Source organism: Ceratocystis lukuohia (assembly GCF_044167205.1).
Source record: "Ceratocystis lukuohia strain C4212 chromosome Unknown Supercontig5_pilon, whole genome shotgun sequence".
Lineage (NCBI taxonomy): Eukaryota > Fungi > Ascomycota > Sordariomycetes > Microascales > Ceratocystidaceae > Ceratocystis > Ceratocystis lukuohia.
In genome coordinates this window covers 2,528,020-2,553,532 of record NW_027263524.1, presented here as the reverse complement: position 1 = coordinate 2,553,532, position 25,513 = coordinate 2,528,020, and the positions used below count along the sequence as shown (strand labels likewise).

The 25,513-nt window shown below is 46.8% G+C and overlaps 7 protein-coding genes across 7 annotated transcripts; 3 read left to right on the top strand and 4 right to left on the bottom strand.

Annotated features, from left to right (window-relative positions):
- Positions 1–523: 523 nt before the first annotated feature.
- On the bottom strand, positions 524–2,782 carry HOO65_050551 (ARM repeat-containing protein; the record flags this gene model as incomplete). The annotated part of the gene is made up of 3 exons (XM_071003229.1): positions 524–1,435; positions 1,516–2,025; positions 2,552–2,782. The coding sequence occupies 3 exons, from the start codon at positions 2,780–2,782 to the stop codon at positions 524–526; spliced, it is 1,653 nt and encodes a 550-aa protein (XP_070858610.1).
- A 1,048-nt stretch (positions 2,783–3,830) lies between these two features.
- Positions 3,831–6,098, top strand: HOO65_050550 (putative telomere-binding alpha subunit central domain-containing protein; the record flags this gene model as incomplete). The annotated part of the gene is made up of 5 exons (XM_071003228.1): positions 3,831–3,951; positions 4,019–4,149; positions 4,210–5,173; positions 5,329–5,662; positions 5,729–6,098. The coding sequence occupies 5 exons, from the start codon at positions 3,831–3,833 to the stop codon at positions 6,096–6,098; spliced, it is 1,920 nt and encodes a 639-aa protein (XP_070858609.1).
- A 414-nt stretch (positions 6,099–6,512) lies between these two features.
- HOO65_050549 (Cohesin subunit psc3) lies at positions 6,513–10,164 on the bottom strand (the record flags this gene model as incomplete). The annotated part of the gene is made up of 3 exons (XM_071003121.1): positions 6,513–9,422; positions 9,481–9,689; positions 9,744–10,164. 3 exons carry the CDS (start codon positions 10,162–10,164, stop codon positions 6,513–6,515), a joined length of 3,540 nt encoding a protein of 1,179 aa, XP_070858608.1.
- Positions 10,165–10,696: 532 nt separating this feature from the next.
- HOO65_050548 (urease accessory protein UreD) lies at positions 10,697–11,662 on the top strand (the record flags this gene model as incomplete). The annotated part of the gene is made up of 1 exon (XM_071000933.1): positions 10,697–11,662. The coding sequence occupies one exon, from the start codon at positions 10,697–10,699 to the stop codon at positions 11,660–11,662; it is 966 nt and encodes a 321-aa protein (XP_070858607.1).
- Positions 11,663–12,035: 373 nt separating this feature from the next.
- HOO65_050547 (DNA-directed RNA polymerase III) lies at positions 12,036–13,671 on the top strand (the record flags this gene model as incomplete). Its single annotated transcript, XM_071003323.1, has 2 exons — positions 12,036–12,453; positions 12,527–13,671. The coding sequence occupies 2 exons, from the start codon at positions 12,036–12,038 to the stop codon at positions 13,669–13,671; spliced, it is 1,563 nt and encodes a 520-aa protein (XP_070858606.1).
- Positions 13,672–14,281: 610 nt separating this feature from the next.
- Positions 14,282–15,959, bottom strand: HOO65_050546 (uncharacterized protein; the record flags this gene model as incomplete). The annotated part of the gene is made up of 5 exons (XM_071003316.1): positions 14,282–14,952; positions 15,009–15,076; positions 15,140–15,228; positions 15,289–15,585; positions 15,648–15,959. 5 exons carry the CDS (start codon positions 15,957–15,959, stop codon positions 14,282–14,284), a joined length of 1,437 nt encoding a protein of 478 aa, XP_070858605.1.
- Positions 15,960–19,201: 3,242 nt separating this feature from the next.
- HOO65_050545 (major facilitator superfamily transporter) lies at positions 19,202–20,715 on the bottom strand (the record flags this gene model as incomplete). Its single annotated transcript, XM_071003348.1, has 3 exons — positions 19,202–19,259; positions 19,304–19,812; positions 19,900–20,715. The coding sequence occupies 3 exons, from the start codon at positions 20,713–20,715 to the stop codon at positions 19,202–19,204; spliced, it is 1,383 nt and encodes a 460-aa protein (XP_070858604.1).
- Between the last annotated feature and the right edge of the window lie 4,798 nt (positions 20,716–25,513).

Below are 25,513 nucleotides of genomic sequence, written 5' to 3'. Positions count from 1 at the left end.
ATCGAAAGTAAAAAAGGCATTTGGCACAAGATGAAACAAAACGATCGCAACACTCCACACAAAATGTGTCGAGACCGTAGAAGATGTTGAGGCCAAGAAAGACATGTAATTAGTTTTAGGTGTTGTGACAATGGGCTAGCGGACAGAAGATGAATTTCGTAACATTCAGACGTAAAAGGGCGAATGTAAATCATGGCTAAGCAAAACCACTACTAGTACCCCTGTCTCTCAAAGCTTTTGAGAGGCAGACTAGCCAGACAGCTCGCTTTAAAAGGCTGTGACACAGAGTAATGCCAACACATGGTGTATTGTGTGGCATGACCTATGACGTGGGCCGCCACGGGAGACAAAACGAGAAGGGGGAAGAAAATGGAATAGATATGCAACACAAATAACGCCAGGGACAAGAGCCAGAAGCAGTACATATTCTGATCCAAAACAGAAACGAGTATACACTTCAAAGCCCAGGTATCGCGACCGAGGCGCTACCTTATTACATTTAAGTAGTCATTAACAAGACACTTTACATGTCCATAGAATCGCCAGTACTGGCAAAGTTGAAGCCACCACTCTGCTGGTCAGTGGTGCCGAAACCAAAAGTACCATTGGCACCAGTAGCCTGAGGAGCGCCAGCCTCATCAGCGTTCTCGTCCTCGTCGGAGAAATACTTCTCGATGATGTTGTAGGCCTTCATGTAAATCTCCTCGTTGGCGTTGTTCTGGCAATCATGGATCTTTTCCATACCACCGCATTCTTCGATGAATAGGGCGTAGCGGTTAATAGACTCAGGGCCCGTACCAGCAGCCTGCTTATCAAGATCGCCAACTTTCAGGATGTTCTCAAGGCCATCAAGAGCCACCTGAATGATCTTGTTATCAGGGCAAGCCAGCAAGTCACAAAGGGGGCGGATGCAACCCTGTGACACAAGGTACCGGATCTGCTCAGGCTTCTGTAGACCGCCGGAGGTAGCGTTGCTAATAGCCCAGCAAGCCTCCTTGCGGGTTTTCAGATCGCCATTCTGCAGAAGATGAACGAGCGGAGGAATAATGTTGGCGTCAATTACAGACTGAATCTGAGTGGAGTTACCAGCAGTAATGTTTGAAATAGTCCAACAAGCCTCCTTACGAATACCGTCCTTAGTAGAAGATAGCAGCGAAAGCAGCGAAGGCAGAGCGCCGCAATTGATGATAATCTGAGTCTGCACATCGTCGCCGGTGACAATGTTGCCAACAGAGCGCAACGCGGGGGTCTGGACCGAGGTCGAAGCGTGAGTGAGGAGCTCGACTAAACGGCGAGGGATACCAGCCTCTAAGACAGCCTGAATCTTATCATTAGAGCCATCAGACAAGTATGAGATAGCCCAGCAAGCATCGATAAGAACTTCGTCATCAAGCGAGTAGACGAGTTTGGCTAAGACGGGGAGAGCAGGAGAAATCTATCAATGTAAAAATAGTTAGCCCTACACATTCGTTTCTGATCTTGTAGCCAATAATAGGAAGGAAAGAGTTGACTTACAGCGGGCCACTCAGGCTGGGGGGACTTGCCACGGCAAAAGTTGCTGAGAGTCCAAGTAGCATTGCGCAGCATACTCAGTTTCCGGCTATCCCCCAGAAGAGCAAGTAGGGGCCTCAGGGCACCACAGCTTAGCACATAATCACGGCACTTGGGGCTGTCACCAGCGATGTTACCAAGAGCCCATACAGCTTGCTCGCGGACATCGGGTTCCAAACTGGCCAACAACTCAACAAAAATGGGTACAGCACCGGCTTCAATGACAACCTGGGTTTGCGTAGCAGAGCCGGAAGCAATGTTGGTCAGAGCCCAGGCAGCCTCAAATTGAACCAAGGTATGGGGGGAGCGCAGGAATTCAACGAAGCGAGAAACAACACCAGTCTTGATAACTTCCTCAATAGGCGGGTTACGCTCTTTAGATAGAAGCTTACGGAACTTAGTAGTGGCTTGAATCTGCTGGTCGATCTGTTCGGAAAAGACGCCAGCAACCATTTGAGGTAGGTCCTCGCTCAGCTATATAAAAAGTTCCATTGTTAGCAAAATCAAAGCAAAGAGAGCCCATCTGAGCTATCTAGTCGGGCACAGGTTACTGTTCAGCATGAGCCAAAGCGGGATGAAAAGTGACCAAGGTGGAGGGGTAAAAAATGACAAGCCCCCCCCTAGACAACGAGGTTTCAACATGATTCAGACAAGAGGAAATCAAGTCTGGTAAACGAAAGAGAGAAAAAGCCAACAAGACAAGGCTCAGAATAATAACGACATTCAGATATTTCTCCTGCTCTGACCGAGATGGCCCAGCTGAAGATTTACCGACACAAGCAGCATAGAAGGGTTGCAGTATGTGGGGTCGTCATAGAAACAAGGTTGAAAAAAAATGGCCCCTCATCTCCCCTCCAGTAGCACAACACAGACCCGACAAACAAGAGAGACGATGAATTGACAATATTGTTGCAATGAAGAGGATGTAGGGGATATCGAAAGAAACGAAAGCGAAACATAACGGTGATGGAAAGGGAGGGCAAAACAGAAATTTTCTTACCTGGGACTCCGTAGGGGTGGTCTCATCGTCACTGTCAGGAGCGGCACCCAAAGAGGCACCATGGCCGGGGCCAGGACCAAGGCCTCGTCGCTTTGCCAAGTTTTCCTCGCGCTTGTTCTTGCGAATCTCAACCTGCTGCTCCTCACGGCGACGACGCAGCTCGTCGGGCTTAAAGGCATTCTTGGCCTTGAACTGATTGCGGCGGTGCTCGGGGATATAGCGGTCGGCCATTGTTGCGGATGCGATGGTATTTTTTTTTGGTTGTGGTAGAGGAAAAGGGAGAATGGTTGATGGAGAAAGAAAAAGAAAGTTTTAAAAGAGCCGAGCTTGGACAGGAGTTTGATAGGATACAGCAAATTCCTAGGCCGACTGGGAGCTGGCCAGCAAGGGGTTGAGTGGGGGAAGAAAGGACACACACACAAACGGGGGGTGGCCAGCTAGCTGTGAGCGAGAAGAAGAAAGGGGAGTCAAGAAGGAGAATCAAGAATCAAACTGATAAGAAGATGATGGGGGGATGATGGAAATGCTCAAGACTCTTTTTTTTGTCTTCAAACAACAGCCGATCGTGACTGAGAATGATGATGAAATTTAGTCAATGTGGCAGAAAAAAATGCGAGGGTTATTTTAGGGGAAAGGGTGGAGGCACAAACTTGGAAGGCTGCAGAGCGGGTGGGGAGATACAGAAGGAGATAGAGGAAATATAAAAAGGTGTACTTATTGTGTATGTACATGTTATGTATACAGCCAGAGACAAAATTTTGAAAAATACAACACAAGAAAGTCACTAGTCTCGGACTGGCAGAGCAACCACGCCAAAAAAACGGGGCCTAGACCAACAAGCCGCAATGTTGCTCTAGGAGTTCTCACTAATCACTATTCATAAGAAATAAAGGCGATTTTTTGTTTCCCCGCCAAAAAGAAAAACTGTTTCCCCACCTTTATGCAGCCTAGATTTATGCAGCAGACCGTAGCTTGAACATATTTGTGCATGGTTTATACATGGCTCCGGATCACGTGTCAGCGCGCACGCATCATATTATTCCCACGTTCTTACCATTGCATCAGTAAGGCTTGCGCGTTGTTGTCATCAATACTGAGGAACGAGCAGACAGCAACCATCCGCTTGAGTTTCCTGCTAGTTTTTAATGCTTGCTTTTTTCTGCTTCAGTTATAGAGTTTCTTCTGAGGGCCACGTATAACCATCACTAGATACCCTCTCTCACTCCGGCTATTCCCCAAGTCCCAAATTCTCTAATACACAACCTCCTCTATCATCGCGATGCAGGCACCACTACGCGGCTTGAACGACATCTGCTCTGATCCGAACCTTTTGGGCAGGTTCGTTAGCACCGTAGGTGTTGTTGTTGAATATAGGGGCAACACGCAAACTCGAAATGGCGGTATGTTCTCGTAGTCTCTCATTATCATACAACAAAGCCAAAACTGACAGGTCTTGCACGGTAATAGAATGGAGGTCTATGCTTCGGTTACGCGATAACAACGGCCAGGAGCTAGAGTTCCATCTTTTCCATCGGGATGAAAAAGCAATGCCCCAGAAGTCATACGTAGGGTGCGGTGCCGTTATTATCAATGCTAAGGTATTTAAACTAAGCTTACTGTACTATGTCGTGAACATTATGCTAACTCCTAAAATATAGGTTCAACGGCGAGATGGCCAGTCTTTGCTAAGCTCCAGTTCTACCGAAATAGTCTACTATGACCCCCTAGACATCAATTCTCTGTCGCCAGAAACTACACCCGTGTTCTATCTCAATAAGTCCGGCAGAAGGGGAGTAAAACCCACCCAAGCCACGCTTGATGTATTGACATCTGTCTTCAACGAGACCGCTAAGCCGGATAGCGCAGAGGATGGGGAAACAGTGGTCATTTGTAAAAATGCTTCAGCCTCTAACAAAAAGTTCTCCCTTATCAAAGATATCGCTCCAGAGAATTGGTACAATATACTTGTTCAGCTTGTGCATGAACCTATGCAGGTTGGCAACAAGATGCATCTTTGGGTCACTGATTACTCTAGTAACTCGATGTTGGCATATAGTAATGGTACTTGTGGCGATGAACTAAACTACTTGGGCGACATGAATGGTGACAACGCCGCGCCGCCTTGTCGTACTACTCAGCTACCGGCAGAAATGCTTCTCAAGGTCACTCTTTATGGGGCTCACATGGATGAATTTTTGTCCCAAGAGCCAAAAGTATCCCAGTGGTTTCACCTCCATAATGTCAAGATTGGCTTTCATGGCGCTTATACCCCTCAAGGAGCAATACACGAGACTACAAACTTTACCCATGATGTTTGCGTTAAGAAAGCGGTCGTTGAGACTGAGTTCAGTGACAAGGAATCTCATTTATACGCCGCAGCCCGTCGCCGCAACAACTTTTTGCGAAACAAAAGCCAATCAACTCCAAAGGCATCTTCTACTCAACAATCCCCCCCTCCTGTCCAACTAACTGAGGCAAAAGACAATAATAAACCTCCAGCACCCCCGCCTTCCAAGCAAAAGCGCAATGGTAGAGACCGCCGAAAAGCTAAAGAGGCCAAGATTAAAGCTCAGGAAGAACTAGATATACAGAGAAAGCTGCCTGAAGACATGGCACCCCAAGGTATGCTCACATCTTATATAACTTCCTCTTCTTTGTTATGAAGACCCCTCACTCACAAGAACCGTTTTTACATTCATAAGTTGTTTGTGAAACACACACTTCTTATGTCTCTTCTGTTGCCGAGATGCTGCGAATAGTCTCATATGACGCTATAGTTGATGGGGAGTCTGTGAAGATTAACTGTCCATTCAACTTGGCGAAGTACCTTGCTTTTGTTCGAATTGTTGATTTTCAGCCTCCCGATATTCGCGATTTTACCCAACCAAGGCTTGCCGAAAAAGATGGCCAGCCACTATTGTTATGCGACGACGAAGAAAGCGAGTCAGAAATTCCTTTCGATTCGAACCTCATGTCTGAATCCTGGGAATGGGGCTTCAGCCTCAAACTCCAAGATGCCATGGTCTCAGCCCAGACGGGGACACCTCCTTTTGTTTGGGTCAATGTTAACAATGATTCGGCTCAATATCTCCTCGATATGGAGGCTGTAAAGTAAGCCCCCTTCGCCACCCAACGTGATTGTGCCGCTACCTCTCATATGTGCTAATAAATATCCAGTCTCCGCAAAAATGACGATGCCTTAGCAAAGCTCAAGCACAAAATGTTCTACTTATGGGATAGGCTCGAAGAGGTCAAAAGAGCCGAGGAGACCAACAAAAAAGGTCTACTCAATAAGGTGAAAGGAGCTCAACGCAACGATGCAATGCCTCACCACTCATCAGATGGCGAACAATCTTCTTCAGTGTCAAGAAAAAACGGCAGTGCCAAACCAGCGCGGTGTGCTCTCAAGCCCAAAGCCTTCAAATGTTGCATCCAACAATACGGGGTCGTGCTACCAACTAGAAACCCACGGGACGCCAATGCAGACGACAGGAGCAAGTACACACGACAGTACATGATGTTTGGCACAAGGCTTCGGGACGATTAGTCGGGGACTCGCGGTGTAAGTGATATAATGAAGCCCTTATTCCATTTCTCCCACAACAGCCATATTCTGAAATACTATACTGTTTCCACAGTAGTTAAGGACAATATAATATTTTAATCAATCATCACCATCAATACAAAAAGCAATAGAAGAAACAAAAAACATGCGCGTACATCAAATAGAAGAAATGAAACCCCAGAAGCACGCCTGTTTCAAAGCAACATTACAAGGGAATCTTGCCTCCTAATAACCGACCCGTCCCATGAAACAAAAACAGACAACAAAGAAAAAGCAGATATCAAAAGAAAAAATACGAGTGCTCCGTAACACCAACCCGGTCTCTCAAGCACACTAACCCTGACTAATGACCCCTCTAAACTCAGCAAATACACATATTTTCGTGCTTAGCCTTTCTCAATCTCCTAGGATATCATCATCAACCGTCATCTTCTGCATAGGAGTTGACCTATCGGCCTCAGGCTCATCCTCAATATCATCATCCAAGAGCTCTCGTCGACGGAGGCCCTCAGGTGAATCATCCGCGTCTGGGTCAGCAATATCCGACAAGTCAGAGTCCGAGTCATTTTCAACTAGGGTAGCGCTCTTGAAGCCCTGATTGCCATTGGTAGAAGCACCATTTAATCCAATGGCTGAATATTTGGCAGGAACAGCACTAGCTTTCCGTGGTGCTTTACGTCGGCCATTCAAGGCCTCGGCAATCTTGGCCTCGTCTAGGTAGGAGATGACCTCCTTGTAGTTGGGCCCGAGGTTGTTCTGGTTGCGCTGTAGGCGGCGATGCAGCTTTCCGGCAGAGTCACCCACAAAGTCGAGGAGTTTGGCACTGATAGCAAGCACGTACTTTCCAGCAAGTTCACAGAGGTTCTTCTCGGCTTGTAGTTCAAGCGCCATTCTTTCCAGCTTCGTCAGACTCTGGTCTCGATCTTCGTCTTCATCTTCGTCTTCATCGTCTTCGTCCATTGGGTCCTCGTCTTCAGCAGGGTCGTTGAGAGTCTTTCTAGCACGCTTGGCGTATATTTTTTCAGCGCCGTCCAGAACAAATATGAACTCCTTCACAAGACCAGGCTCAATCGGACGCACAAGGGATACCACGCCATCGATATTAGGTACGGAGCCAGAGGCAGTCGCCTGTTCAATGTAGGGACGCAGCGATCCCATGAGAACATGGAGATCGCATACAGTACCAGCGGCAAGTAGCTGAAGATCATCATTGAAGGCGCGAGTGGAAAACGTTTCAACCAAGTGAGTCCAAAATTTATCCTGAATGTTTGAGACGTAGTCAACGATCTTATCAGAAACACCAGCACCAGACTGAATCATCTGCTGCATTGACTTGACTTTCCACATGAAGTAGAAAAGCGAGGCCTCAATTGCAAGGCCAACGGCCTCGTCCTCAGCATCATCAATATTAGCGTCAGCTTGGTCGTACTGTCCTCTGTGCACGACATTGGCAAGGATACTGATAGCAGGGTCGCTAGAGCTAACATCCCGCCCCTCAGCCTCGAGTAAAGTGCAACAATCTGAGATTTTGGAGAGCAGGCCAATCTTGAGAAGGACGGTGCCAAGATCAGACAGTTGCGAAATCTCAATATTGCCTCTTGTACCTAGTTCGTAGTTCTTATCGAAGCTCCGAAGGGTATCAATAGCCTCGTCCCAAAGGGTTGCTAGTTTAACATCTACCATTTCCTCTAGTTCGTCGTGGGAGCGTGCATGAAGCAATGCGATGGCCGCCTCAACTAGGACCTCTCGGTTGTTGTGACGATTGAACTGAGTGCAAATTTCATCAAGCAGCTTTTCATAAGCTGTAGACTCTTGGTGTAGATGAGAAAATATGTTTAGGTCTAGCATATGTTCCAGCTTCATCACTGAAGCCGCAGCGCTAGCATCTCCTCCGTATTTATTTAGTAGTCGGCGAATAACAGCAGCCAATTGCAGCGCCGTGTTGTCATGAAGCTCAGTAATCTCAAGTTTGCTCAACTTTTTACCCTGGGCTACTAGGTTGTTATTTTGATTGAGACTAACCTTGGCAGAAGCTCCGAGAACCTCTAGCAAGACAACCTCCTCCTCTGGTCTTGGGGCGACAAGACTTTTTATGAGTTGCTCAGTTGAGATATTCGACTTAGACCGCTTGAATTTGGAGCTTGTCGAGTGATCGTATAGGAGATATCCAGCAATCATTTCCCAATTGCGAACCTCAGGCATCTTTTCGAGAAGGGCCTGGGCAGCTAAAGAAATACGAGCGTCGGCGTCCTCGCTCTTCGTCATAATATCTGTAACAGTGCGTTTAACGAATGGGTTTTCGGATTCTTGAATGGATAGATCGTAGCTTGATAGAAGCTCAGCGAGACTCTTGATAGTAAGCCAGCCTTCTTGAGGAGAACTAAAGTCGTCGTCTTCGATGGATCCAAACGCTTCCTGTACAGCATCGGCGCCGCCAGCCCGTTCAACCATATTCTCGTTCATTTCGTTGACGCATGCCATGAAGAATGAAATAACAGCCTTACGGACTCGAGGCTCCAAATCAAAGATCATCCTTCCAATCTCGTCTACGTCATTGGGCTCGAGCATCCCAGCTGCACGAAGTACCTCGGTGACAAATATAGCTGAGACTCGCACAGATGCCTCAGAATCGCGAGTAGCTATTTCGACAATACGGCCACGGAAGCGCTCAATGAAATGACCGACTTTTTGGGCATCCCTTTTGAAGATGCGGGAGAGCTGGCGCAAAACTTCCTGTCTAGTATTGTTTGTGACATCCGACAACATCCAGCCAAGATACCGTAGATACTCAGGCTGAAGGAAAGTAGATGGGAGACTCCAGATCCAGGTTCCAAGAGCCTCGACACAGTCAGTTCTAATTTTGGGGTCGACATCACGGTATCTGTGAACAAAAACCGTCTCGAAAAAAGCCGAAATTCTGTCCTGACAAATGCTGCGATTATTCGTGGCATCGTCTAAGGCACGCCGAACCTCGGCGATTCTGGACTTATTACGGCTTTTTCTGGCAGATTCAAGCTGCATTTCCAGGGTAGCGGTTCGCTTGTCAAGTACGTCAACGACACTGACGAGCCCAGTTTGAAACATGAGGGCCACTGTGGTCGCTGTATGGCGGAATGGTCTAAGGGTAGAAGAAGACAAGGTTGCGACCCATGTGTAGAGAGTGTTGACTAGATTGTTGTCTTCGTAGAGAATTTCAGTCGAGTGGAGGAGGTTGATAAGGGAGTTGAAAAAGCCAAAGAGGAGGTCTCGGAAGGGCTTGCCGCCACCTTTGCCTTTGGCAATGAGAGGGTAGTCGACGATGGATTTCTGCAGGGAGCAAATATTAGTAAGGGTGGGTATTAATGCGCCTTAGGTCATTGCTCACGTCTTGATGTGTGGACTGAATATCAGTCAAGCGATTTTGGCAGTTTTCCTCATCGCGAATGTCGTCCTCGTCGATGGGAATATTGCATCCAGCGCATTGCAGGACGAAGTTGACAAGCTCTGTAGTCGCAGCATCGCCATTTTCCTTGTATTGGCTCAGCCATTGCTCTGCAATCTCATCGACGGCTGTTGAGCTCTCGAAGATGTTGTCTATGTGCATACAGTTAGAGGCTACCAGCTTAATTCAAAAAGCAGGCAACTTACAAAAGAGAGATCCCTCGGGAGCGGAAAACCCCTCGTCCACGACAATGTTAGTTGTGCGTACTGCCTTCTTTGGTCTGGTAGGCAAAGATGACAAGCCGTTTTGGCCGTTGGTGGTTTTGACTCGTTTCACGGCTGGTTTTCTACGACGCGCCGTCTTTTTCTTAGATTTCTTTTCAGATACATAGGCATCGGCGTCTTCGTCGCTTTCTTCTTCTGACTCGTCATCGTCGTCAAGTTCGCTTAACTCGCTAAGCTCGTCGTCGTCGTCGACCATGCCATGATCTTCGTCGCCTCCATCACGCTTGCGCTTTGTTGCTTGAGAAGATTCGGTCTGAAAGGTCGCCGGCGGGTTCACAACACGTTTAGAGCGACGCGTGACCTGATCGCCATCGGGAGCAGGCGACCCACCGTTGCTTTCCATGTTAATGATCAGAGCTGTCGCGCCAAGGAGATGTTTTCGCCTCTTTTTATCGTGATTTCGCGGTCTAGGTCTCTAGACACTAGTAAAAAAGGAAAGTAAGCCTGGAAACGTCGCGGCAAATTGGCAGTGTTCGACGTGCGCTAGCTGCAATGAATCTATGTGGCAATAGATCCACGATTCTAGCCAAAGGGTGAGAATAAAAAGTTGTGCTGGTGATGATGGTCAAATCGCAGCTTCCTTCCACCTTTCCAGCTTCAGCTAAGAGTCAAAGAGGGACGAAGTAGGAAAGAGGCCAGGGCGCGTTTGTAGCCATAAATAGTGGATCTTGCATTTTCGCGACGTTGCGTTTCACCAAAGGATCTCATCGCATGTTGTAACCCTAACCCTAATGCGCCAAATAATATAGTAAATGTGCCAAAGAATTTGAGCTATCTTCAACAAGGAGCTGAACATATTTATTTTTTAATAAAATACATCCAGTAAGGAACAAGCAACATTCTTCCTTGTGACCTCTTTCACCCTGCTTCACATTATGAGCTCACCATTCCCAAAATCTATCAAAACTCCCGGGGAAGGATGCATCGTCGCAAGACGGGTCCCAGAGGGCATCACCACGATTGAGGTCATGAGCTTTAGATACCCACTCAAAATGATATCACCTTCGCCATTTATGGGACAGAAAAGCGCCACTATATTTATTCTATCCTATGGTGGAGGTCTCGTCGGAGGAGATAAGACCAAAATTGACATGCTTATCCGCGAAGACGCTCGGCTGTGTCTTTTGACTCAGGGCTACACAAAGGTGTTTGGCTCTGATAGACCGGACAAGATTACCTGCCAAACGTTTCATGTCTCCGTTAAAAGAGACGCCTGTCTTTGCTTGCTACCAGATCCTGTACAGCCCTATGCATCAAGCATATATGAGCAGACGCAAATATTCACTATCGACACTACTTCTGATGTATGCATACTAGATTGGGTTAGCCAAGGTCGTGTTTCCCTCGGCGAAGATTGGGACTTTACCAAGTGGACGGGAACAAACGAGGTGTGGCTGTCCGGAGAAACGAACCGCCTGCTAGTGCGAGATACTGTCATTCTAGATGCAAGAGAAGATCGGTTATCTGGCGTCCCGCTTAAAGACACCATGCAGTCGATCGGTGTTTTTGGTACCCTCATCCTTAGAGGCTCTCGTATTCACAAACTCGGCACCTTCTTTATGAAAGAATTCGAAGCTATGCCGCGCATAGGAGCACGAACATGGGGAGACGAGGCGCCATCCAAAGACACTTCCGAGGAGCTTGCGTGGCGGCTCAATAGGCTTGATGTTGAAAAGCAGACTGGACTAACATGGTCTGCTGCTCACTTGCGCGGTTGCATCATCATCAAATTTGGTGGCAAGGATGTAAATAGTGCCAAGAATTGGTTGTTGTCTATGATTACAAGGGAGGGCACAATACAGGAGATGTTTGGAGAGAATGCGACCTATGGTCTACAGTAGAGTCGCAGACGTAAGGAAAACCACAAGTTGGGTTTTTTTTTAACAACAAATGAAGTAGCGTTAGCTGTTAGTCTTTGGCGTTTTTATCATCAAGAAGCGACCTGTCGTTCGGCAGCCAAGATAAGGGTTATGCCATTGGGGGTTATGACGGTATTGGCGAATCCTTCTGATGGTGGGGCATCTCTAAATTATTTTTTGGACCTATTTTTTTCAGCCTTGCTAGAGATAATCTTCATCTTTAGTCTCCAGATGCTACGAGCGTCACCTCAACAAATTTTGGGCAAAGAATCTCTCAGTACAACTTATGAGAATTATAATCACCCCATCTCTTTTCATTTTACCCACACTATCCATATAATATACAAATATCGCAATGAACAGAGGCACTGCTCCTACTGGCCGTAGAGGCAGGGCTGGCTATGGACGGGGAGCCTCTCTAACAGCCCCATCAGCGGCACCTTCTGCCGAGGGTGGCTCTTCAGCCGACGGAGCTACCCTTCCCTCTGGATCCTCCATGCCTATCATAAAGACCGAGCCCGGTGTCTCTTCTACCACAACCCCAGTTTCACGCGGAGCATGGGGTGGAAGATATAAACCCAAAAATGCGCGCCGTAGTGAAGCTGAGCGAGCTGCAATCGCTGAACAAGAAGCCCAAAAGCAGCGTGAGCGCGCTGCCGAGGAAGCCAAGGCACGACCTAGAGGTCGGTTCCGGGGCGGAAGAAGCAGAGGCAATGCGATGGGTCAGAGAGGAAGACCAGGAAACCCGGCTGGGATGTTTGGGCAGAGGGGAGGTATGTCAAGTCAATGTACTCCTGAAATCGCGGATATTAATCTGAAAACTAACGCTATGTATGCTTCCTATAGGTTTTGACGCCCGTGGTAGAGGTCGTGGGGGTGCAGAGTCTAAAATATCAAGAGAAAACGCCCGACCTGAGAATCGCGAACCGAGAATCAACGCTGATAGGCTTGGTGTTCCCGCCGGCGCCGACAACTCAGACATGGAGGACGAATATGACTTTTACGATGAAGAGGATAAGTTCCCGGGTTTGGCTCCCATGGGTATCTACCGCACAAAGCCCAAGAAAGAGACAGTCACAGTCACTACTGCTGCAGAAATGGAAGCACAAGAAATCAAAAACGCCGAGTCTTCCGATGAGGAGATCGATTTCAAGGCTGCTATATCAAATGCTAAGGCCGCCATTCCACCAGAGGTTCAAGTGAAAGACGTTGGCAGTAATGAAATAAACTTTGACAGTGGTCGCAAAAAAGTTGAGGATGGCGACACGGAAGTGGATGCGGATGTTGATCCCACTGCCAAAAATACCAACAAGGCCAAACCAAAGTCTAAACTGCCTGTCAACCCTGAAGAAGAGCAATTGGAAGCGGATCTCCGGCTCATGCGCAACGAATTCTCGTATATTAAGATCCGCGATGAATATGAAGACGAAAACGACGAAGAAACCAACGAGGAAAAGATTGCGGAAAAGGGCATCGCTCGTGAAGGCCGAGTTTATCTATTTCAATTCCCGCTAGTTATGCCGCCCTTGCGCCCCGTTAAAAAGGTACGGATTAAGCCTGAGTCAGATGGGATGTTTGTCGAGTCACCGACCAGCGAACCCATTGAAGTTAGCAGTGCTAGTCCTGAGGGTGAAGATGACAACGTCTCGGATGCTGAAGCCAACACAGCCACGATTGACAACCAGAGCGGTTTTGTTGGCCAGATGGTAGTGCGCAAGTCGGGCCGTGTAGAGATGAATTGGGGTGGCATCACCTATGAGATGCGCCCAGCACTAAAGCGCGACTTTGTCACTTCCGCCGTTCTGGTTGAGTACTCTGATGAGAAGAGGCACGGCTCGGGCCCTGGCCGTGCCCCAGATGAGGCGTCCCAAAATGATGGGTCGGCCGTGGGTCTAGGCAAGGTCATGGGCCAATTTATTCTAGCACCCAAGTACGAGGACAAGTCGGAGTGGATGATTAGCGAGGAAGACTTGCTAGCTCCGACGGAATAAAGGGCTGTGGATCCAGGACGGGACAACAGATAAATCCAATGGGGCACCCTTCTTATAGCCTAATATTGTTTGGCATCTGCTGTGTGTACATATAGAGCAGGAATATTCCCATTAGCTTGCATAGTTTGGCGTTTTAAGGACATTAAAAATAGAAAGGCAATTAACTATTTCAACATTGGGTGTTAAAAGCGGTGAATCTTGATTATGAGAAACAAGTCTTATGGGCTGATCAGTAGGAACGACAATGACAATGACATGATGTATGATGGCTTTTATGTTGCATTAATGGAGAGCTAGTACGAAGCTCTTCTAGCATCGAGGCAAGTGACATCTAATTAAGATAGCAGAAGAAGGGGTATGAGAAAGAAATAAAATGAACAAAAGAAAAATGAAATGGACAACAAGACATCTCTGAGATGTTCCAGAAGAAAGAAGGGAAAAAACCACAAACGCCACCCATCCAAACCCAATAAGCCCCTTCCCGTCCCAGTTTTCTCCCAGTCGGACTCAGTATCGTCGGCTCGAACAGAAAATTAAAAGCAATTAATAAATCGACAAATGTTGTTGCAGCACTCTTCCCGCTCCACACCTTGGATAATACAAAAATCTCTCAAAACATGGCATGTGGATGTGATCCAAGAGGGCCCCTATTTTGATGTGGGCGGATATCCAGCTCATGTAGAGATTGGTTATCTCCACGATCCACCCTAGAGGTATGTTGTGATGGTCGCATACTGTTATTAGAAACAGTTGTAGAAAGATCGGAGAGCTGGCTGCGAGGCTCAGATGGGCTTGGTTTAGATTCAGCACTAGCGCTGACACCAATCGATTGGGATTGTATTTCGATACGGGTAGTATGAAGAATCTGGTTACCCGCAAAGAAATTGGGGTCGCTGGATTTCCGTGGCGGAGGAGTTCTTGAGGATGTAGAATGCTTGTCTGGGATGTAGGCAGACGGTAATGGTGTGGTCTTAGGAGGAAAGACTTGTGTTTCAGAGGATGAAGACGATCTAGTCTCAGTAGCCCCAGCTACCATAGTAGTAGTGGCCGTTTTCTTACTGCCAAGCTCAATGTCACCCGGCCGGATTTCGCTGTAATGTTTTGAGCGAGATTGACCAGATCGGGGTCCCCTACCGCCAGTCATGGAATTAGCGCCTTCAGTTGTCTCGAAACCTCTGATCCGGAGTTTGCGAAGCAATGGGCGAATAGTAGACAAGCAAGAGGCAGTGGTAGCAACAGCAGGCTCAACCATAGTCCATATCAACGCGTTTGTAGCGGCGTCTAATATAATATACAAGTTAGCTTACGTAACGTCTCTTCGGGGTGATTAAACCTACATAAAACATCTGCTTGATCGTTTATGGTGACTAGATACTGGAAGCGAATGATGGTAGCAACAGAAGCGCTATGGAGATGGTTAAAATCATGAAAAATCTAAAAAATGGCCACGGTAATAATAATTACTTACAAAACACCCAATCCTAGGACAAGGATAACGGTAACCTTTGTTTGCGTGTTCATTTTCACATCCCAAAGCATAGGAACCGGAAGAATAGCCTTGTTGTATAGTTAGCTCAGTGCTCAGCGCTAGCTTGATATGCTCGGATTGAGGCTTACATATAACCAATCTGTCACAATAGTCATAGCACTGACAGAGTATGCAGCATTTACAACCTGGTTACTGTCTATACACTTGCGGTGCTCAATGGTGATATCCCACTGGCTCTGGATGGGATTGCATTGCAGAATGTTGAAGAATAGGATGACAACACTCCATATCGTAACCACAATAAGGCTAATCCAGATAGTGTATGTATAGACTTTCCGCATAGAGAGTCTCAGGAGGAAGATTCCGATGCTGAACTTGAGCAACATCATGTTCAGGACGTAGGTCTCAGTAGTAAGGACTTGGAACTGCAGGTACAGAAAAATTTAGTAAATGAAAGACGGCGGCGAAAGGGATGCGAATACCATACCATAAGAGCATGGGTCATGTCTTTGACTTCCAAGGCAACGTTGTGCTTTCCTATGCCATACTTGATTCCTAGTATGATGAAGATGCTAGACGTTGTATAGACAAACTGGGCAGCTAGCATGAAGCAATCATCGAGAAGAAAGCTTCTAGTCAAGAAAACTCGAACGTATGTTCTCAGTAGAATAGAAATCCACGAGATAGTCAGAAAGGCGACGGTGACGCTGAACAAGGGCCCGCCATTGTATTCGTCCATAAAAGCAGCTAGCTCTTGTGGACTGAAGGCGGCTAACTTAGCCTCTAGAGCTGCCGGCATGTCTAGGTCGTACAAGTGGTGCTTGGGCTGATCTAGATAAAGGTGGTCGAAAAAGGACAGGCGTCTAACTATAGAGACGATATTATAGCTTCCGAATAGTAGGTCAAAGCAGACATGAATTATATCACCAAGTGAAGTGCGGCGGGGCAAGCAGATGAACAACGAAAATGTAGTTTGGAATGATCGACGGGGTGTCTGAAACGTTCGATAATGGTCATGAAAAGGCGCGACAAAAGAACATAGAATGGTAGCCGGCTAGACTCAAGTGTTGCAGAAACGAAAAGAAAACAATGCGCAATTCGTGAAGCTCTGATAAATGGAAGCACACAACCTTCCAAGACTATCTATCAAAGAATAGGCAATTGGTTTTGACTGAGCAGAAACGATGGAGAATGGAGAGAGCAAGCTTGGATAGCCTGTATCCAAGGCAGCAAGTATCGTAGATTGAGATTAATATAGGGAACTAGGGATCTCGATATTAAAGTGGTGGGTCGTCGTATAAGTGCGTAAGTTGCCTATGCCTTGTGACTAGTGTAGCTTGACGATCAAAGAAACGAAAGGCAAAGTCACGATAACAAGAGACTTTGTGGAAGGGTAAAATGAAAAAAAAAGCAAGCAAAGAAAGAGAAGGAAAGAGAAGTAGGAAGGAGGGAAAGCACACAAAATATAAAATACAAACATAAAGTGTACCGATACAAAGATACAAGGGGATATACCAAGATATACCACCAAACAATCAAAGTTTCTTGAATAAATAGGAAGGCGTTGTTGCGAGGCAAGTACCCGACAAAAGAAGAAATCGTCCTTTCCGGTCTAGGGGTGCATGGGGCTCTTTCCTCATCTAGTTTCTCGCACTAGAAGAAGAATAAGCAAGATTTCGCGGGGGTTCCATGTACCTCTACCTCCAAGGGTTTGAAGTGTCATGATGGAGGGAGGCCCAGTCACCCAGCATACAAGATATTGCCTGATTGGGAGAAAAATATTTTCCTTTTTATTCATATGCCAGCTTTTTATAATGCCCGCACTAACAGGCACAACAATGACAAGCCCACCCATTGAACAAAAGAAAGTTGAATCATGGCTGGGTCTTTGTTTAGGCAAGACTTGACTAAAAGAAGTTCCGCGGGATCAAGGTAAGTCAGACCAACTGACACGAATAGAGCTAGTAGCCGATACGTGGAGCCTTTGTTTGTACTCGGTCAAACACTGAGTTGTGTCCACCTTGTCCAACAGATGTGCCAAATGGGAGGCAAGGAGAAAGGACAGGCATGATGCGTACGGGTACCCTGATCGATCACATTGTCTCTCTTTGTAGGTGCGCGCAAAACGTACATGTATTTCCACTTGTACCTACTTGGTCAGAAAAGGAAAAGAGGAGAGAAAACTGATATCTAATGGTGCTATGTGCAAGGGGAAGCTAATAGTGTAGCCAAGGCCTTGGCAGCAGGAAAGTAGCTTAAACATCTTCCTAGATCCTCACAGCTTGGTGCCGTTATAGTTTAGCTCGTCAAACAAAAGTCAAGCCGAATAACGGAATAACGGATGTGATTTCAGGGGCTGGTAGACGGGTGGCTGTTGGGATCACTAGTTTCCAAACAAAGTCAAGCAGATTATTGATGAGCGTCAAAGCAAATTCTAGCTGTTTCATTCCTCTACCCATCCATCCAGGAAAAATCAAATGAGTCGCAACAAGTAACAAGCACGTGTGTGTGTGCGTGCGTTTTATCCCGTGAAACAATTGCTGTCGTTTAGCTTTCTCTAGGCTTCTCTGCCAAGATCTAGAAGTATTAAAAGCCATAAATCGCCAGACCCACCTAAACAACGGGTGTGTGCGGCTAGCGGAAGCGGCATTCAGCATGTGTTATGCATGATTGCCGCGTTGGGTGGCAGCCCTGATAAAGCAGGTTACAAGAAAGGGAACAGCGTGGCTGAAGATTAGAATCGGATAGCAGAATTCATGAATAATAATTCGACCAATAAAGTGGCGTGCAAATATCCATCAACACACACAATGGAGCACGGCACGTCGAGAATTTGTGATACACTCAATGTGGGTCCTACCAATGCTCTAGATGGAACCGCCCCCATTTTCTAACCAAGCTGCTTAGAAGGAGGCTAAATCAAGCCCTAACCCTTAGTCGTGGCACCCTGGTGAGACCAGGTAGTGCTTTAGTTTAGTTTCATCATTGTCCTATCCCAAAGCTTGCCTTTGAAACGTCACAGTTTGATCATGGAGGAAAGCCAAGAGGCACAATACGGCTCGACTACAGGCTCGTGCTCTTAATAAGATCTCAGATGTATGGCGTTTTTCGTTGCGCAATGTTGGTTACTACACTGCTCTAACAAACTGGAACCGGTTCGACTTTGTCGAAAGCTGTGTCCACGTTTTAGCGCAACTTGCCATGTCCTCTAATTACATCAGATGAAAGTAGTAACATCTAGTTAGAGGCCTAGGCTTTGCTTTTACATAAGATTCTTTGAGCTTAGACAGGAGCTTCGGGTTTCCGAAGTATCCGGCGACAAGCCAAGCACTCCTCTTAACTACGAAAGTTAAATAGCACTTGGAGGCCATAAATCGTAACAGGAGAAGGAAGAGAAAATTCGGTAACAAAAAGAAGTCGAAGAAAGAAAGGAAGAAAGAAAGAAAGAAAGGTAATTTCTAGCAACGGAGTTTTTATCATCACAGAAGCCCCGGCTATCACGTTTCAATGTGACTAGAATTATGTATAGACGGACGGCCATCTGCATATGCTGCATGTACCTATCACCATTTTGCGTATACGAGGCTAGTTTTTCGGTTGATTACAGCCGCTACTCTAGCTCCCACCCATAGCTAATGTGGAGCACAGGATAACAAAGAAAATAAGGCGACTTAGAATCGCCTCAAGATGGGAACCAGCATAGCACCCAGAACCAGTCCAGGGGCCCAACCGCACTTCCGCATCACCAAACAAGCGGGAACGGAGTCCTGCATCAAAATTAAGCCTCCAATAATGCTTTCCTAGCAGTTGTCATGATCTTTTTGGATTGTTTGCATCTATGGGTTCACCGCTGTTTCGACGTTAGTTTTGAGCCACTGGCACTGGAAGGTCTACCATTTACAGCACGTGACTTGATTAGGTTTGTTGTAGCACAACCCCACACCCCACGTGTGACTGATAATCAGGATGATCTTTCAACACTCGAACAGGCAACCTGCCTGCCCTGCTTACATTAATCTATGATGACTGTACGAAAATAAACTAAATTAAATACTCTATAATGGCCTCCATCGAATCATACGTTGTAGACCGCAAACGTCTATATATGTCAGCAGCAGAGGATCAACAATTTACCCCACTCACACCTTGCACTTAACATGCCAACCAGTCTTACAGTACCGCGCCGCCGCGACAAAAATGGCTGAACACAAGAAACACGACGACGCCCATAACTGAGCGCCCCAGTAACGACCTCCCATAGAATCGATAATGGCGCCGGACAGCGGCGTGCCTGTCAACCCAGCCACACCAAGGAAAACATACACCATGCCAACACGCGTGCCCATCTTCTGGGGGTTCGAAGTCAACGACGCCAGTGCCCCAATAAACATACCCTGGGAAGCGCCCATGGCTATCCCGAAAAATACACTGAAAATATACATGGCAATTCTGGTCTTTACACCTAGCCAGACATATGACATCAGTGCAAGATATAAGATCATCACAATGAACGTGTTTAGCGGTCCCAGCCAGCGATCAGCAATAAAGCCAGACATCGGGCGGCTTGGAATGGTAAAAGCTTGAGCAATCATGAGGATAGTAGTCGCTTCTTTAGAAGAAAGATGAATGACATACCTGGCATAGCCAGTGATCTATAGTGGGGTCAGAAAGACTTCCTCAATTTAGAGCAGGCTTATGATGCAATTGGCTAGATGGTTAGAAAGGGAAGAGAAACTTACGTAGAAAAAGTTGAAGAACATGGCCCAGAAAAGAAAAAATACACCAAACGAAAATAGCAAGTATGGCGGCTCTTTCAAGGCGTCCCATTCGATAAAAGGTCCAGACTTACGAGGAGGGAGACGCGGGCGTATGAGGATCGTAGCTGTTACGCACGATATCAAAGCGACAAGAGCTGTGCATCGGACAGCCCATGGAAAGCCAACATAGGGCATTGTGTACTGGAGAATGGCAGGATACGTCAGGCTACCAAAACCAGTTCCCATAGCAGAAACTGCAAGCGCTAGAGACCTGCGTTCCTTGAAGTAAGAAGTAACAACCGCCATGCCTGGCATAAACATAACCCCCAGCCCAAGGCCGGTGCAGAAGCCCTGCGCTAATAGTATTTGCCAGTATTTTGTCGCTAGGCTGGTCATCAAGGTGCCCAGTACTGTCAGAGCAGAACCAGTGATAAGCGCTTCCATGCTATATCCAGCATCCGTAAGCCGGCCGGAAATAACACAGACGACAAATGCAAGAAAAGTCTGGATGGAGCCAATCCACGACACTTGTGATTGCGGAAGACCAAGCTCAGTTGTGTAGTAGAGCTGGTAAACGCCAAACATGCCAGGAACACCCCACGAAAGAGAGTTGATGAGCAGACTCGCAAACACTTGGAGCCACGCTCGCGTGCCACCTTCGGGGTACTCCATTTCATCTAAAGACGAACTGGGCAACTCAGACTGAGCCTGAACATTCGGCTGAGCTGGTGATTTCTCAGTAAATTTCGGGCAGTCTCCATCTGTGTCCGACTTGTCGGAAGCGCTTTTCTCAGCCATTGTGTGGAAGCTGTTAGGTGCGGCTTTGTTAACTCGAAGTCAGGGCTATGAAAAAGTAGAGAATAGCAAAGACATTTGTCGACAACAATATCAGTTCCAGAAAGGAGGTTAGGATGCAGGCGGGGAGGGTGGCTTTTGGAGCTAGAGCTAAGAAAATGGCGCTATAGCGATGGACTGTAGTGAAGAAAGCAGACTTGTCAAGCGGACATAGAAGACTGTACGTTTAGTTTAGCCGTGTTGAAGCTACGATGCAGGCTTCCTATGGCACAGTCATAAAAGAGAACAGTAAAGATACCAGAAGTCACGATATAAAGCAAAGCTGTGAGACTGGGTGGGGGCTTCTTATTCTTAAAAAGTGATTATAATATATGTCTCAAGAAGGTGCCTACACACAGGAGGGAGGAAAGTAAAACATAGACAATAGAAGCGACTCGGCCAGGAACTTGGCCAAAGCCAAAGAAAGAAGATGTTGTTATAATCATTCAAAGGGCGTGCACAGATCATGTAAGTCGGACAATAAGAGGAGCCCATATTTACAGAAATCAAGAAGCTCGTAGATTGCCGGGGAAGGGCCGAAATTAGGACGAAAATTTTCAAGCCAGAAAGCTAAAGACTCAAGCGATAAGCAAAGAAGACCGCAAGCCTGAACAAAGCGTCTATTGCAAAGAGGAGAATGGGGATAGTTCTCCAAGAGGCCGGCATTCAACGTACTAGGTACGGGATGGTCGTTTCCACCACACCGCCCATGACAAGTACTCTATACATGGGCCTTGATAGCAACAAATGGGATTAGCGGAGGACCATAGATAGGGTAGGGTTGAAGCTCTTCTCGGTAAAGGATTTGGTCTAGAGCTTCCCAAGGTAGACTAGACGGCATTCATGTTTCGACCTATTAGAATAGCTGGCCGTAAGTTTGCCGGTGCAGCTGACAACCTTGCTCTCCAACAAAAGCTAGCAACAAACCTGCTGGCTAATCAAGTTGCATGTATGTACATGTACATATACGCGTACACGGATACGAAACAAGTAGTGATAGCTAGAATTACCAAGCAAGACAGTTGGAGACAGCTCCCATGATCCAGACCCCCACTGAGGTCTCCTCCCGCTATGGTGGGAGCCGGGATCCTTCTTCCGTTCCGGTGTCGGTGCCAGTAGCCAGGATGGTGATTGTAACAGCAAGAAAGCCGGTGGCGGTGTGGGGGAGGGCTAGTTTGTGGCTTGGGGCTATCGTTTACCGTTAACCGGGCCAATCCGCTCTCGAAGACGACTGATTGGAGCCATGGCTGCATGCGGTGAAGAGCCCGCCGCAGCTACAACGTGTAGTTACTATGCCTCGTGCTGCTCTCGCTCACAGGGCTACATCAAGGGTCAGCTGTTTCCCCTGCCAAGCTGGGCGGCAAGGACGTTTCAATTCTTGAGGCCACGCGCCCAGTTGCGGTTCCGGGTAGACAGACTTCTTTCGGAGTCAATGTTTAGGGGTGCATTTAGCCATGTAGTAACCCTCCATCTCCATGGCTCGTCTGTATGTGTCAATAAAATCCGACATAATATTACGTTGCCCCGGAAGACACCAAGACCAAGACATGACGCAAGGTTCCCTAATTAGTCACAGCGAGCCTTGAGGCCCATTGATTTGACTGTGGACGGAATTCTAAGCGACTTATCTTGTGTCACCTTTGTAGCAGCATTGCACACTGCTATTGCATGAACGGCTAATAACCCATTCCTGCTGTCAATAGCGATTCCATTGATTGCGAAGACAGATGCATTCGTAATGCAGTAGGAAATGGGCCTTTGTGCGCCGAAAAAGAGAAGAAAAAAGACAGTCCCTCCGATGGCGGCGTCCAAGCGTGCCAGCCAAGTCTGTGATTGGTTCAATCACATACCGTATTAGAGTGGCCAATTACTATTTAGTGGGTGCATGGACGCCGCAATCGCATGTCAACATGCAGACTCAGCAAGCATCGTCTAAATTACTTCTATAGCGTTTTAAGGGCACAGGCTGAGTTATATTTTCTGCATGTCACCTCTGTTGCCTACTCGCTTGCCAATCAGCTCTGCTCCAGGGTGATGTGACATGCGGCATGTCACATGTAGCGATAAAGAGCTTTTTGACCATCCCCAAACTCCGAAGTATTGACATCTTCGTCTTAGCGCCGCTTTAAATTCTCTGTTTTACTAGCTCTCTGCCCTCATCATGCACCCAGACAGACTTTCTTGGAAGGTCTACCTTCGTCTCGAGCATTTGCGAATCTCGAGTCAGAAGAGGAATCAAAAGTCTCAACCTGATCAAGATAAATCAACATCATGTGCCATCCCCAAACGCATTGCATCATCTCACATTCTAGAGAGAAACCCAGCATTCAATTTATACACACACCACTACCACTACATGAATCTCAGTCGTATATGTCATAAGCCATGATTAGTTAACAGCAAACCAAGCTCCATCTTCTCTGTGTCAGTAAACATGCTCGCAATGGTTACGGTAACAAGAATACCAAGTAACCGGGCCTACTGTCCTAAACTTCAGCCAGGGCCTTAGACCAGTGGTATAACTTCCACGTAATTAGCGTTTTCAGACAGAAGCAGGGTTGGTGTGAAAATCTTTGAAGATCAATATTTGCAGGTCAATATGGCCCCTATTGACGACGCCCAGCAGACGCCGTTGTGGGCAATACTCGGGCTAACAAAGATGATGCGAGTCAAGATTCGCGCAAACGTTTCTGTTTACTTTCTAGAAGGATCCTACCAAGGCTGGCTTGATGATCCCTCCTCGAGTGGTGGGCTTCCGCCAAAACGACGACCCCTTACCCTGGCCAGCAATCTCTGCAATTGAAATTTGGCCTTGTCCACCCCTTTTGATTCAATCGCAAGCCAAGCAACAGCGACTTGACCGAGTTCTCTTGTTTTGTGGCCAACCTTCGCAGTCTGTGTACTATTAGTATCCTGAGGTGCGTTGCAGAGCAAGACAATGGCATATTGAATCATGTATCACGAGATGGGGAATTTTGGGCATGGAGGTATTCACGAGCAATCACGTAATTCCAGGAATGCTGCGTATAATACTATCCTGATACCGCTAAATACTATTGTTGATAGTCATATGTTTCGAATTGTCGAAAGTCGTTGCCTCTTGCTGACACAGTTCACATCCGAACAACAATATTTTTCCTTGGTGCGAGTTCCTGAAACTTGGATAACTTCGGTTCGATGTTCCGGTCAAGGCTGCCTATTAACATCATTCATTACTTTGTCTTGCGTAATGAGTATAATAAGCTTGTTTCCGTGGTGAAACGTCAGCATAAGGGTTAATTCTAAGGGTAGGGCTAGGCAAAAAAAATAAACAACAGCATTGCAGAGGCTCTCCCTAGCTCGTAGCACCAAATTCAAGTTGCTGTCGCGGCGCGCCCTCAATCACCTCTTCGAAGAAACACGTGGGTGCACTATAGCTAGGCAAAAAAAATCGAAATATCCCTTGCGCAACATTAAGAAGAGCCTGTATGCAGCTTATCGATGCCCTTCATAGCCTCCAATCACACAATCACATTGCTAACAAAAAATGCACACGAAAAGAAAAATGTTTGAGCCGCAATGTCTTGGAAAATACGACCCTAGAAAGCTCAATTTGTTGATCTGGCATTTTACTCGTCGCTGGATAGCCCCGTTCAATCACGTGATCCATATCGCGGGGTTATGTTGCTGAGAAAAAAAAGTGACGTAGGGCTCCACTCTAAATTACCCCTCTATCGCACACACAATGCAGGGGTCTACAAGAAAGAAAAAGCGCGCCACATGGAAATCCTTGCGCCGGCTAGCCTCGGAGTATGTCAGATGTGGCGTCTCCGAGCCGGTGTAGCCCAGACCCGCCTTTCAAGGACCACATTCAACGACATATATTTGTGGTATGGCAGGCGTGGTGGCAATGTGATTGATGAATCAGCTTTGCAGCTTATCTTGTTCCATCACAATATATCGCGAGTGGCTGTTGATTTCAGATGTCAAGGGAGAAAATAAGCAAAATGAGCGTCGTACATAGCAATTCGATGATATTACGGCGCTTGTTGATATTGGAGTCTTGGTGCGAATCTTACCAACTATGGAAAAAGCTCAACACCCACCAAAGGAATAGCCCTTCAATATCATCCAATCTTTTATATTCCCATCACAATTCCAAAGTCAGCCACGTCCATTCAGCCCTTCGTTTTCCGCTAGCCATGACCCCAATCCCAGAAGAAACCAGCGAACAATAAAAACAATAAAAAGCATCAAACGGATGAAAGAAAAATCCCCAAGCATGAAAAGTTGCGCGGGAGTAGCGCCTATTTCATAGGGAAGATGGAAGAGTACAAAGCAAGAGTATAGTGTCCATCGGCGGTACTCTAAGAATGAGGGAAAAGAGTGGAGATATAAAATATCAGGAAAACAAATAAAACAATCATGTCTCACTCGCTAGCGAGCTAATAAATAAAAGGTGTTGATGTACGAGGGAAACCAAAATAGATGATGATAACAAAAGATAACGATAGGGCCGTTGAATTCGTTGCAGGCGATGACGAAAGCCAGCGCCACGCAGAGAGTGTAGGAAAATGAATAGTAGGAATGAAAGTAATAAACAAAGCGCAAGACAGGCTAAAGTTCCGAAAAGGAAAACTATGCCAAACGACGCGAATGATTGCGATGAGAACAAAGCCAGAGCCTTCAATGTGAACGAAGAGTATTAAGCAGTTTTAGCATGGAGCATCTAGCACAATACTGCTTATCCAGTGCGACCTCAAGTGCCCAACATAGCTCAATG